At 34.7% G+C, this 14,930-nt stretch overlaps 1 protein-coding gene across 1 annotated transcript; it reads left to right on the top strand.

Annotated features, from left to right (window-relative positions):
- The first annotated feature begins 5,496 nt into the window (after window positions 1-5,496).
- On the top strand, window positions 5,497-5,850 carry LOC109250714 (cytochrome c oxidase assembly factor 1 homolog). Its single transcript, XM_019421796.1, has one exon. The coding sequence runs from the start codon at window positions 5,497-5,499 to the stop codon at window positions 5,848-5,850; it is 354 nt and encodes a 117-aa protein (XP_019277341.1).
- The last annotated feature ends 9,080 nt before the right edge of the window (window positions 5,851-14,930 follow it).

Raw genomic sequence — 14,930 nt, 5'->3', positions numbered from 1 at the left:
CTTGTAGTAATAGTATAATTACTCAGAGCTTCATGTAAAACAAAGCAGAATGGAATTGTTAGTGTGCCTTAATATCACTTCAGTCACTCCAGAGGTACAAACTTTTCGAATATCTTCCATAGTTAATCCCACATTTCTATGAATACACTTAATTTCATTCCTCCCCCTTGTGAAGTATTGATAGGAGTTGGAGAGATCAGAGGACAAGTGGAAGTAGGGATAAATAGTCAGCACCATAGGCATAAAAGCATTCTATCCTGGCTAAATTAAATATATTGGTATGGTATGCATTTGTAAAAACAGCACATTTTGCTCAGAAATCTTGTAAACAATCTTCAAAAGGAAAATTCAGTGTATGAGACTGCTACTGCACATTTTAGGGTGACTATATTGAAGCTAGCATGCATACAGCCAGGTGAGCAATCTGAACATGGGTTGATGGGAAGACAAAAACAAAAACAAAAACAAAAACAAAAACAAAAACAAAAAACTCTTCATATGCAAATACTCATTTCAAAGCCAGTTGAATTGCCAGCACACTTTGTCTCACAAATGTGAGGCTATACTTCCAATGAACACAACAAAGTGCTGAAATCTATTAGAAAGTACTTGTGAAATAGTCATGTTTTGAGGACTTGGTTTTGATGATTTGAAAGACAGCAGAAGAGCACAGAACTAATTTCCACCTGGACAGGGGTTTGTTTTCCCTGCTCATTTGAAATTAGAGCCAACAGTAATAAATGGTTTAGTATAACTAAAGTTCTCTCTTCATTTAGACCAAACAGACTGGCAAGTCTATGAACAAACAGGTCATTTTCTATAGAAGGGCTATAATATATGCCCTTTCTATTGCCATATTTGAAACCCTTTCATAGTTTACGTAAGCTACAATCTTTTGCACACTGATTATACAAGTATATCCTATGACCATGGGCTAGTGCTAGTGGTTAGTGAAAATAATTATAATTAATAACAACATGGCAAAAGCCTTCAGCCTGCTTTGTTTGGCATATATTGCAAAGTTTCTTTTTCTCAGCCCTTCACATCAGAAGGAACTATTTGCTACCCTTGTTTTTCAGCACTGGATATGAGGCAGAAGGACAAAAGCAATTTGCCAATGGTCAAACAGAATATCAGGAAAAGTACTGGGAATAAAACCTGAGGCTTACTAATAATGAGGCACCTGGTTTCATTGCCCGACATTCTCAAGCACTGTACTTTGACTTGTCTCCTACTGGATGCACTACTATTTCTACTTCATTCTCTATAACTGCTCATTAGAGTGGAGCTAACTAGAAGCAACCCCAAACTGTGGCAGTTATGGAGCTATCTTAAAACAGAAATTTTAATTAAACCAAGCTCAACTGCAATTCAAACATACAGAAGAATGAGTCAAGCTCTATGATACATTTAACCATTCCTCTCTTATCTTGTATTACTCTTTAAAACCTACTTTTCACATTTCTCTTGAAAAGTTCTATTAGCACAGGATCAACTTTGTTGCTAACTGTTTATAGTAAGACAATAAAGCTACATGGCCAAATGCGAAGTGTTCTCATAGAAACTTAGCTGACCATACCTCAATCTAAAATTTACATTCACAAAGTGTATTATTAAATAGTTCTAAATAGGGCCACATGCAATGAGGTATTCATGTTTACGTGACATTTACTGATTAAAAATAGACATCCTGTCAAAAATCCAACCACAGACACTTGCCATAGAGATAGTTCTAGCTATGCTGCCAGATCACTAAATATATAAATCCTCCTCTTCTATTTAGAAGAATTTTGATGGAAAAAGTCATTTATGAAGATCTGTATCAGCAACTAGATATACTCAAAATGCATGGTGTAGGAAAGTGGGGAGTATTTAGTTAAATTATGACTTTTCAAGCTGTCTTTATATTGGGCTACTAAATTGATACTTTTTACTGGATTATAAAATTAAGTTACATTGTGGAGGGAAATACTCCTCCAACTGGTTTTACAGATGTTCTAATTGAATATCTTTTTGGAGGAGGATAACATAAGAAACTAAATTGATTATTTCAATATATTAAAATAATCTGTGTAGATGGTCTGAATGTTAAGATAACATAGCATTAAACACTTATTGGCATCACAATAGTTCAAAATCTTGGGTGTTATAATTAGTTCTGTCTCTGGCATTATTATGCACATTCTTAATACATAGATCTAGAGGCACTGGTAGGCAAAGAGATCTCAGTTTTGCATTCCTACTGCTTTTTTAATCTAGATGCTAATCAGTACAATAAGCCATGCCAACTCAGAGTTAGAAATCAGACCTATTCTAGGATCACGACATTGTGATTTTCTAGCAAAATGTTTTTACCTGCTTTGACTAATCCTATTTTAAATACTCTAACTTTGAATAGCTCACAGAACAGTACTTGTGGCTCTTACCTTGATATAACTGATTTCATTCTTAATTTAACTTTGTGACAGCTCAGATCTTAAAAGCAATCTATTGTTCCCTTGTCAGACTTAGAAACGACTGATACATTCAAGTGCATACTTCCTGGTTCATACCAAATTGGTGGCTGGGTCTACAGGAAATCAATACTGGATGATTAAGCCTGTTCTATACATTTAGAAAAATTTAGGAAAAAATAAAGAAAATTATCCAATTTGATGATTTAGGGCTAGAATAGTCAAAAATTAGTTTTGTGAAATGGGTTTCCTAAGATGTTTTGTAGATATATCATGAGGGCAGAATATTATCACATTTATTTCACATTATTTGAATCAACATAGCATTCAGCATTCAGCTTTTTAAAGACTTTATTTTTTAGAGAAGTTTTAGGTTTACAACAAAACTTGAGTAAAGTACAGAGATTTATCATATACCCCCTACCCTTACACATGCATCACTCACCAAAATAGTACATTTTTACTAATCACAACACATCCTAATCACCTGATGCCATAGCTTAACTTAGGGTTCACTCTTGGTGTTGTATATTCTATGGGTTTGGAAAAAAAACATAATGGCATATATCCATCATTATAATATAATATGGAGTGTTTTTACTGCCCTGAGTATCCTCTATGTTCTGCCCCTTCATCCCCCATTCCCAATGCCTGGCAACCACTGCTATTTTTATTACCTCCATAGTTTTGCCTTTTCTAGAATGTTATATTCTTGGAATCATACAATACATAAGCTTTTCAGATTGGCTTTTTTCATGTAGTAATATGCAGTTTAAGGTTCCTCCATGTCTTTTTATGGCTTGACAGCCCATTTTCGTTTAGCACTGAATAATATTCCATTGTCTCAATATACCATAGTTTATTTATCCATTCATCCACTGAAGGATATCTTGGTTGCTTCCAAGCTTTGGCAAACCTTTATGTGCAGGTTTCTGTGTGAACATGTTTTCAACTGCTTTGAGGAAATACCAAAGAGTGTAATTGTTGGATCATATGATAAGACTATGTTTAGTTTTGTAAGAAACCACCAAACTGTCTTCCAAATTGGCTATATGATTTTGCATTCCCACCAGCAATGTAAGAGAGTTCCTGTTGCTCCACATCCTTGTCAGCATTTGGTGCTGTGAACCTTCTGGATTTTGGCCATTCTAATAGGTGTGTAGTGGTATGTCATTTTTGTTTTAATTTGCATTTCCCTGATGGCATATGATGTGGAGCATCTTTTCATGTGTTTGTCATCTGTAGATCTCTTTGACGACATGTCTGTTAAAGTCTTTGGATCATTTTTTAATCAAGTTGTTTTTTTTTTTAATTAAGTTTTAAAATGGTTTTTCTGTATATTTTGGAAAACAGTCCTTTGTTACATGTGTCTTGCAAATATTTACTCCTAGTCTGTGGTTTGTCTTCTCATTTTTTTGTCATTGTCTGTTTGTCATTGCCTGAACAGAAGTTTTGAATTTAAATGAAATCCAACTATTATCTTTTTTCATAATTTATGTCTTTGATGTTGTATCTAGAAAGACATCACCATACCCAAGGTCATCTAGGTTTTCCCTATGTTACCTTCTCAGAGTTTCATAGTTTTGTGGTTTACATTTTGGTTTATGATTCATTTTGAGTTAATCTCTGTAAAGGGTATAAAGTCTGAATGTAGATTCATTTTTTTTTACATGTGCATGTCCAGTTGTTTCAGCACTATTTGCTGAAGAGACTCTTTGCTCTGTTGTAACATTCACATTTTTTGGTAATTTAGACTTTGCTTTAGTGATGCCAGTAGAAATTGGTACTCTATTCTGTCACTTCACATAATAGCTGCATTTCCATTTTCTTTTTATTACAAATCAATAATGCAATTAACATAACAAGATCCCCAGAGCTATTTACGTAATTATTGCTTTTATAAAGAAAAGAACCACTACATAAGATGTAAAGCAGCTTAAAACAAAATCATAAAACAAGTTCCAGGAAACCACTCTTCAGAAAAACAACATACTATATCTTTTACACAACCTGTTTTCTTTAAGATTTTGTAATAACTGAAGATAGACTAGCACTAACCAAATCAAGGAACTCACTCTATTTACTGAAAGAATCAACACAATCCAGTTTGGGTTCCCAAAGGAAAATATGCTTTCAGTTATGTTGATACTATTTTAGACCAATAATCCCGTTATTTTGTTTAACTATGGAAAACAACTTTAGTACAAGAAAACGAAACTTAGCAGTCTGACCATGCATATACACCACTTCCTATATTAATCAAATAAGAGTTATAAACAACTTAATGTGATGTGTATTTAATGACATTTCATGAATTGTTTGCAGGATAAGTAGGCATAAATTATAAGTAGCATACCTCTCTTACTCTTGTTCCCTCTCCCTCTCTCTCTCTCTCTCTCTCTCTCTCTCTCTCTCTCACACACACACACACACATGCACATTTTTTGTCTCACTTAAAACACCATTTGAATTGTTTTATAGACTGAATTAAAGACAGTGAGGGGCAGTGACAGACATGCATATTAAGACAGATCACATAGTCAGATAACAATGGGAGATGCAAGCATCAGCTTTCAGAATAAAGTACATTTAGGTGGATAATTAGTGTTGAAAGGTCATGGTGCAAAAGTAGACCATGAGATATGGCATCCAGAAGTGGGGCTCCAGGATATGAGTCTATAACAAAATCCATAATTAATACATGATAACAACTGGAAGGGGATAGGGCAACAGGTTACTTTCAAATCTGGAGAGGGGTATGGTCTTAGGTCAGAAAGGAACTCTGCCAAAATTAAAGGGCTTCCAGTTCAGGTAATACTGGAATCACTACTTGAGAAATAATACTCGAAGACTCATCAAAACTTCATATTAAAAAGAAACCAGAAGGGCAGGCAGGCCTGTGGGCTTTTCCCACCCACTCTCCCACCTCCAGAAGGAAAGTACATGTTCTCTGTTGCATGTGCTTATATCACTGACAGAACAACTTTCCTTTGATGATTTTCAAGAAAGCTGTACTGTGAAATGGCAGTCTCCAGGAGACAGAATGCCATTGCCTCTGGGGAAACGGGTCCTTTTTTCCAGTGTAGTGGTCAGTGGGAGCTGTGCCCTTACATATTACCTTATACAAAAAGCTTTTTCCAGGGCTTCCTATTACGAGCTGGTATTGGAGCAGCTGCACAGCCACCCTGAGTCCCTGGAAGCTCTGTGCACTCCTCTCAACATCCACTATCTACACCTCACTGACAAGTACAACTTCGTGGATATTGCCAGTACCCAGTTGAAGATTCCTGTCTCTGGATTCAAGTCAGAGGGCCATCTCTATGTCAGCTCATCCAGAGATCCCCCCTTTCAGAGATGGCACCTTCAGGATGTCTTCTTAAATCTCAAGGATGGTTAGCATATTCTTGTGTTCAAGTTCAGTATGGACAGTGGTGATGATATAGAAACAGAGTAAAGGTGATCAAAAAGACTCAGCATTCTCCAAGCATGGCCTTTCCTCATCACAATGTACCCTCCATGGCTGTGAGCCAGTTTTTCAGCCAGAGGGAATGATTATATGTGCTGGCATATGGTAATTTTGGTATAATTCTAATTTGGCCACACTATTGTGGGGTTTTTATTTAATCAGAAAGTTTTACTATAAATTTATAGGTATTTATTTGAGAACTCACTGTGTAAAAGCAGAACACAGAATAAAAAGAATCGCTATTTAAAATTTTTAAAAGGAGAAGAAGAAGAAGACAAAGACGAAGACAAAGACGAAGAAGAAGAAGAAGAAGAAGAAGAAGAAGAAGAAGAAGAAGAAGAAGCCACCACCTCCAGAGTGAATCTTCTAAATGAAAATCAGGGCATTTCTTGCTTAACATTTCCAGTGGTTCTCCACCACATTTAGAAAAGCTTTAGCATAGCTTATAAGACTTACCTTGACTTGCACCAACCCTACCCCATGTTTTTGATATTCCTTGAAATATGCCAAACTCGCTCTCATCTCTGGGCTTTTGCACTTTCTGTGTTCTTTGCCTCCAATCTTGGCTCATTCCCCTAATGTTCCATTAAGGATTCTACTCAAATGTCATCTTCTCAGAGATGTTCTGAGAATCTTTTTTATTTGTATTTATTTATTTATTTATTTATTTATTTATTTATTTATTTTAAAGACAGAGAAGGAAAGAGGTAGAGGCAGAAGGAGAGAGAGATCCTCTTAAGCAGGCTCCACGCAGACACCCCTGAGAATCATATTTAAAACAGCAACCTAACGCTCTAGAACCCCTTACCACTTTTTATTTTTCTTTATATGTGACGCTGTTGAATATATTTATTTGTTTACTTAGTACCTTCTCCATTAGAATATCAGTTCCATGAAGGTAGAACTTTCTGTTGTGTCACTCTTGTAACACTAGCATGAGAAGTAGAATTACTGCTATAAAGATAATTAAACATAAACTTCAGGAACTCTCATTTGCATAGCCTCATTTAAATGGCCTGCATGCAATTCTGTATGTATTATGTATAATTTTTAGTCTTCAAAGTGAGTTATCAAAATCATGTAAGCTTTAGACTCCATTAAACCTCTGCTTAGCATCTAGTGTCTGACATTTCATAAGCCCTCAATAAATATTTTTGAATGAGTGAATTTTAAAAATGAATGAATACCTTAAATATTTTAGGATAAAAAGATTTGTTAGTGCTCTCCCTGATAGCAATCATTGATAAGTGTTGGTCTTGACTGAAAGGTGAAAGATGTTGGGTGTCCATTGAGGATAATGGAACAAGGCTGTTCTGAAGGATATGTAAGAAATATTAGAAAAGGACGCTGTGGGCTCTTAAAGTAAACTTTGTTTACCTCATAATTTTTCCTAGTGTTGGGATACTAAATTAGGCCAAAAGTACACATTATGATTTAATGCCTTAATAAATTGGGTTCCTATTATAACTCCATTCTTTGTGACACAGCCTTTTTTCTCTCATATTTCCTAAGATATGAGCTATCTTTTCTAGTATATCCACGGAGTATCCACAATTTAAGGAAATCATTGAAGCATGACTGCTTCCTCATTACTGCACTGGGTTATTTCTTCCTTTTTCTTACACTGTTTTTATAGTTCTCAAAGCTTTTAAGAAAGTTTATGGATTCAACCAGGATTGTGCAATAGAGTGGCATTTGCCCAGTGGAAAAACAGATGCACATTATATGTATATCTTATAAATACAGTTAAATATGTGTACACACATATATATAATAAATGTGACATATATATTATATATAATCAATGTGAGAGAAAGAGATTTAGCAAGCAAACCTTAGGATTTATTTTCACTTGTTAATTGTAGTTCCCCCATAGGATCATCCAGCTCTTCCTGTCATTAATAAGGAATTCATAAAAATGAGCCATTAATAGAAAAGATTAGTTAAATAATACATTACACCTTAAATAATGGTCAAAACTAGTTACTATGAAAACCATCTATGAATTGATCACTCTCAATTTATAGAAGCCCATCTGGTTTGGTTTTTAATCTACTCAAATTGTTTTTTGGCCAGTAGCACTGCCTGAGGCAAATTTATATCAACTTGACAAAAAGCAATACAAAGTTTTGCTTCAGAGATTCTCATTGCTTAAAGCTACAATACTTCTTTAAAAGCTCCAAGGTGTTATAATTAAAAATGTATCAATTGCTTAACTTGTCAACCAAAGGCAGTTATTGTAAAGCATTATTTCCCCTCAAACAGATAGACTCTCATTGCTCATGTGTGATTGAATTTAAAGAAAAAAATATAAGTAAAGTGTAAATTTAACTTCTGGGAAGTAAGCCTCATCAAAGCATTTCCAAAACCTTCTGGAATCTGTTCACTTTCTGGGAAGCTGTACATACTAACCTCCCATTCGCATTTATAAACATGTGCAAACACAATTAACATGCAGATTTTTGATGGTGACTTGAGAGGAGGGGTGGAAAAAACTTTCTCCAGAAATGTTAATTTGACTTTAGTAACAGAATGTCATTTGAAATTGTAGTTAAAGATATCTCTTTTTAGTGATTTCTTTTTTATTTTATCCTTTCCTTGCCCCCTCTTTTTCCCCAAGAAATGAAGAATGCAATTAACAGCATAATGATTAAAGAAATAATTAGGCACTGCAGGCTCACATCACAATAATTTAGGACAATTTCATGCTTTTACTGCCATATCAAATTAACAAATTTTCTCTGTTACAAAAAAGTTCATGAAATAAAATTACCCTATCTTCCCCTGATTCCACTGCCAATAAAAAAATAAAACAGACATGGATGGCAAAGGGAACTTTTTTTTATCTTGTATGAAAAGGAATAAAATCACTTCTTCATAAATTAAAATTTAAGAATCAGTTCTGCTCTGTTGTGTTTGTACAAACAAGTTGCTTTTCATGGAAAGATTTTATTTTGATTAAATAACAGACTCAACTCACTGCAAATAATTGTGTTGTTAATCTCACTACACTACTTTGAACTGAAAGTGAGGAAAAACTGGTCAATGTTAATCAATTGCCTTGGAGGAACACAGAGCTCTTTTGACAGAGGTGCATAATGGATGAAGCACAAAATGAGATAATTGGGAGATGTTTATCCTAGAGGGTACTAAGTTCATAATTACAATTAAAAAGTTCTCATATCCTAATATTATTCTTTGTAAAGACACACACTCTGTCTTCATTTGACTGCATCAATATATATTTTTCCAAATCAATAAAGTTCATCTGTGACCTGGCCTGAGGTTGGATATGTAACAGAAGAATGTAAATAATGCCAACTACTCATATTTTTATCTTAATGTGAGTGCTATTGCATGGCCGTTCAGAGGTAGCTTCTTAACCAGAGAAGTAATGCCCTTCTTAAATATAAGACCCCGAGTGGCTCTGGAAAATATAAATATTTGAATGTTTTGTTCCAAAAAATTTAAAAATGCCTTGTTTCAGGATTATGTAATATAAATTTCAAAATCACCAAGTGAATGTCTATATATTAAGATATTAGAAAATTCATGGACAGATAAAGAATTTTTCAGAGGTGCTTTATTCAAGTAGGGATAGTTCAACAACTTGTTTCTATCAAGAAAATTACAACATGTTGACAGCTCTTTGTGACCTGTCATATAGTCAAGGTATAAACCTTTAACACATAACAATAATAGAGTTATTAATATAATGCATTATGATATTTCTTCACCATCTATAAAACACTTTTGTTGGTTTACAACCTTGAAATTTCCCTGGGTGAAATTCAAAACTGGCCCCATATATGGAGGGCAAGGAGAGACTGAAGAAAGAGGAAGATCACCCCAAATTGGTAGGTGGCAGTTTTAATAGACAAGGGAACTTAGATACTAGGCTTGTTTGGGTAGATGCAAGACAAATAGATCTCCACACCTACCCACCCAAATCTTAAAGAGTTTAAATAAAGGCCTTAGTGGGGGTCAGTCACATATATAGCCCAGATGGTCTCAACAACACTTTACTCTTTTAAGGCTGCATGTTTGAAGGGGTTCTTAGTGTGGGAATGGTGAGCTGAATGTACATTCCAAGGACAGGGAAAAGGGTAAGGAGCTTCCAGTTGGGTCTAGCTCACAGGCCAACCTGCAGTCACAACCTTTCAGTGACTTCCTCTAATACCTTTCTTCTTTACAACAATCTTCTGAAGTAAGTACGGCTGCTTTCATCACTCCATTGCCATTGTATGGTTGAGAATGTTGGGGTTTAGTTGGTAAGTAACAAAAAGAGAATTTCAATTCAGGTCTTCTGACTCCAGGTCTCATGCTTACTTTCCTATGCAACATGAAGACATAATAATTTGACAATCAGAAAGAATGAAATCTTGCCATTTGCAACTACATGGATGGAACTAGAGGGTATTATGCTAAGTGAAATTAGTCGGAGAAAGACAAATATCATATGACTTCACTTGTATGAGGACTTTAAGACACAGAACAGATGAACACAATGGAAGGGAAGCAAAAATAATATAAAAACAGGGAGGGGGACAAAACATAAGAGACTCTTAAAAATGGAGAACAGAGGGTTACTGGAAGGATTGTGGGAGAGGGGATGGGCTAAATGGGTGAGGGGCATTAAGGAATCTACTCCTGAAATCATTGTTTCACTATATGCTAACTAATTTGGATGTAAATTAAAAAAATAAAATTTTAAAAAATTTTTGAAAAGACATAATAATTTGAAGAGCCAAAGAAGAAGGTAGAAAGGGATTTAAACCATGATACTGGTGCCCATTCTCTTGCAGGCCAGTCACAGGTATATTTACTAGCTTTATTTCTTTGACATGTTTCACAATGCTAATAATGTATATCATAATGCCCAGCTACGTGACTGGTCTGTACAGATTATAAGAAGATGTCCATTTTGATTTAAATATTTGTAATTTACATAATTTACATAAAGACATATCCTCCAGTTGGTTTATAAGCCCTTAACAATTAGTTTGAGAAAGATTTTATTGTGGCCCGAGTTATTATTGGTAAAAAAAAAAAAAAAAAAAAAAGGAACATCTTAAGAATCAATACTCAGACAGGAATGGGGACCCTCAGAAGTTTCATAAGACATCAATGCTGATGTCTCTGCTTCTGTTTCATAGCTTCACTTCACTTCTAGTTCAGAGCTTAAGTGCTGTTTAAATCTTATTATTTTCAGGGTAAATATACACAGCATTTAAAAAAAATCATTTAATGCATCCAGGTAGACTTTCAAGATGCTTATTTAATATTAAGGTTAAAAGGAAATTTTGCATCTACTCCAACTCTTTTCTTTGTACAAATAAAGACAGTAAGGTTCAGAGGTGCTACAACTTGCCCAACTTCTCACAATTAGTGGTATAATTGGAAATGTAATTCTGCTTTCTTGTATGCCACTTAAACCTCTTTCCATCAGATCCCTTAAATCTCTCCTTATTCCACTGCAAATGTAGGTGTGAATAAAATATACAATTTTAATATTAGAGCAATGACAGTTGCATAAAAATTGGTACCAATATAAAATAAGTTTTATCTTATGTTTGTTCAATAATATGAACTCTCAATGCTTTTCACTAGTAAAAATAACATTTATTATCATTGCAAATTACATTATTATGTTTTCTAAATCTGTATTACTCTCAGGTTGACGTTTTTAATGTCAAAGCCTCAGGGCTTCGTTTAATCTACTTGTGATTATCAGAATATGTCAATAGGAGCTATTTCTCAATAATTACATGAATAAAAACATTGTGGGTATATATGACTTATAAGCTTAACATTTAAGACTATTACTTTTTTAAGATGACATGATCAGCTCTATAAATGAAGACCCCCACCTTCAGATTAAACACTTTTATGTTTTCTTAGAGCAGTCACACTTGGTATGCTATAAATAAAAAATAATTTAGCTTACCTTGCATCACATGAAAGCATTTTATGTGGTAGAACACAATATAGTGTAAAGAACAAAACAAATCGACTTTTGTATTTTGCTTTTTTTCAGAAACTACAAAACAGAGAAATCAGAGTTTCAGAGGTTTAACATGAGATATAATGTCTAGATAATACTACAAATGTTCCCAGAGTTCTTGTTCTTATTCTTCTTTTTATATGTTTTCTCACTGTAATTCCAAGAGTTTTATAACCAATCTCACTGCCTCTAATTTCTCTCCTTATGATTCTGAATTAATCTATCAGATTAATCTGTCTAAAGCCATTTTCAGGATAAGACTTTTAATTGTTTCTAGATACCTAAATTTAAATGCCTCCACAATCTGTCCATATCTATACTCCCCCAGCTTTTCTCTTGCTTGAGCATCATAAAACCCTGAGCATTTCTAGCACTGTCCAGGGGAGGGTGCCCTTATCCACAAATAAGAAGTGTTTGCTTTCTGGCTAGCCCTGAAGTGATTGTGGGGACCTCAGGGTCTCTCAGGTAGCTAACAGGAAACATTAAGAGCATTTGAATAACTGGAGAGTGTTATGCTAAGTGAAATAAGTCATACAGAGAAAGACAGATACCATATCTTTTCACTCTTATGTGGATCCTGAGAAACTTAACAGAAGACCATGGGGGAGGGGAAGGAAAAAAAAAAAAAAAAGAGGTTAGAGAGGGAGGGAGCCAAAACATAAGAGACTCTTAAAAACTGAAAACAAACTGAGGGTTGATGGGGGGGGGGTGGGTGATGGGTATTGAGGAGGGCACCTGTTGGGACGAGCACTGGGTGTTGTATGGAAACCAATTTGACAATAAATTTCATATTTTAAAAAAAAGAGCATTTGAAGAGTACCTCTAGATTGTAATATTTTTAAGACAAATATAAGATGGTGAGTGACAGCACTATGAATCTTCAGTTAGTAAACACCCATAGTACTCAACTTTGAACCCCAATAATCTCTCCTCTCTCTTCCTCCTTGCATATACTACTCTTTCCCTCAAGTATGTCTCTTCTTTATCTTCCTGAATAATTCTGAGTATATGGTCTCAGGTCTCTTAAGCTCTCTGTACCCCAGTTTCCTCATCTGTAAAAGGAGAATGAAAATAACACCTAATCTATAGAGTTAATATAAGTATTGAACATAAATCATGGAACGATGTCTGACATATAGTAAGTTTTCAATAAGTGTTAACTATTATTCATTTTGTCATCATTGCTAACATCATTATCATTATTTCCCAGGAACCCCCTAAGCATGATATAAAATGGAAGAACAAAGGGGCACCTGGGTGGCTCAGTCCATTAAGTGCCTGATTCTTGATTTGGGCTCAGGTCATCATCTCATGGTTTGTGAGATAGAGCCCCACATCAGGCTCTGCACTGAGAGTGGGAGGCTTGCTTGGGAGTCTGTCTCTATTTCTCTCTCTGTTCCTCCCCTGCTTATGCTCTCTCTCTCTCTCTCTCTCTCTCTCAAAAATAAATAAATAAACATTTTTCACAAATGGAAAATACACTTTATATTTTTCCTACCCATTACATTTAAGTTTAGGTTTCTATCTTTAATTTCAAAATGCTATATATTGAATTCATAATACATAATTAAGAAAATAACCAAAAAAATTAAATTAATTACTCTGTATGAATATTTGTTTTTTCCCCTTGCAATCAAGAGCCTTAAATGGGAAGATGGGAATGGAGATCTCTACTTCCTGGTAAGGTGACCTTTTTAGAAAAAAAGAAGGAGGGAAATGGGAGAAAGTAGAGGGGAATAACATTTTCACAACATAGCAACCAAGAGGCATCTCATTCAGAGTTTCAACTATCTAGGGTTTGTGAAAGCAGAAACATTTTCTCCTTCAATTTTCATATAGAGCTATGGTGCATTTATTGTTAGAATGGTGCCTTTTGAATATCTTCCAAATTCTACATAATATGTCAAGTGCCTATTTTCTGTCAGACACTATGTAAAACAGGATCTCAAAAGCTTATGCAATAAATACATATAGTTGGATGGAGTCTTAAGAAGAAGAGCACCAACAACAACAAAAAATAAAAGCTCTTCATATATCGAATGCCTTACTTTGGGTAAGTTGTATTTTTATTTAAGCAATTGTTCAAATCCTTGGCATTTTTTTTTTTGCTATACCTATGTGCATTTATTATACAATCTTTCTGTCTCTCCAGATAGATTATAAGGTCTTTGATGGTAGGGACTATGCCTGCTATAAATGTTCTGTAACTTTTTAGTCACTTTCCTTTCTATGGATTTGAAATGTTCTAGAATTCACTGAAAATAAGAGTTTAATATTTAGTTGCAGATGTACCTCAAAACATCTAGCATAAAGATGAACAGAGTGTTTTTTTCTGAGTACTTGTGTTCTATTTCCTCAAGTGACTATGATGCACCTTCTGGAAGCTACTTTTCAACTGGAATTAACAACAACTGCCTTTCAACCTGTAGTTAGTTGTTACCTATCAGTGAATCCATGTTTTTTACTTCAGTCTCCCCCTTGTTTTCTACCCCCAACTAAGATGGAAAGCAGTATAAACAGCTTACTCTCCCTTCATTTTTTTTCATTACATGTGTTACATAGAGATTTGTGCTTTGTTTCGTGTTTAATGGGGCTGTTTGCAAAATCATCGTGGTTTTATGTCCTCTATTGCAGATTATAAACCTGTGATTAGAATATTTCAATTTCCTACTAAAGGAAACCTCAATATGCCAGGTTTTCTGTTATACACCTCACTTAGCTGGCGATAACAGAAGAGGGCTTGGAAGTTGGGAACAATGTTTTTGCCCCTACAAATCATAATTTCAGAGCTGGAGAGGAAACAGACCTCAGAGGTCTGTATTGTAAAGCCAGTGGTAATAATTGCAATGCACCTTAGTTAGAAAGAAAATATCTTTGCCTTTAGGAGAGGAAAGTGCTTTTCACCTAGTTTTAACTTAATGACTTCCTGTTATAGCTATTGAATTTTAAATGACCAATTTTGCCATTCAGTTTCACACTAGATAAAAGAATTTGGCACTTAGCATAT

Source organism: Panthera pardus, unplaced genomic scaffold (genome assembly GCF_024362965.1).
Source record: "Panthera pardus isolate Hobbes unplaced genomic scaffold, ASM2436296v1 HiC_scaffold_27, whole genome shotgun sequence".
Lineage (NCBI taxonomy): Eukaryota > Metazoa > Chordata > Mammalia > Carnivora > Felidae > Panthera > Panthera pardus.
The sequence above is the reverse complement of the archived record's forward strand: the minus strand, read 5'-3'. Positions and strand labels throughout refer to the sequence as shown.

Excerpts from the sequence above, each read along its gene's own strand:
- LOC109250714 (XM_019421796.1), top strand. The coding sequence starts at position 5,497 with ATGCCATTGCCTCTGGGGAAACGGGTCCTTTTTTCCAGTGTAGTGGTC.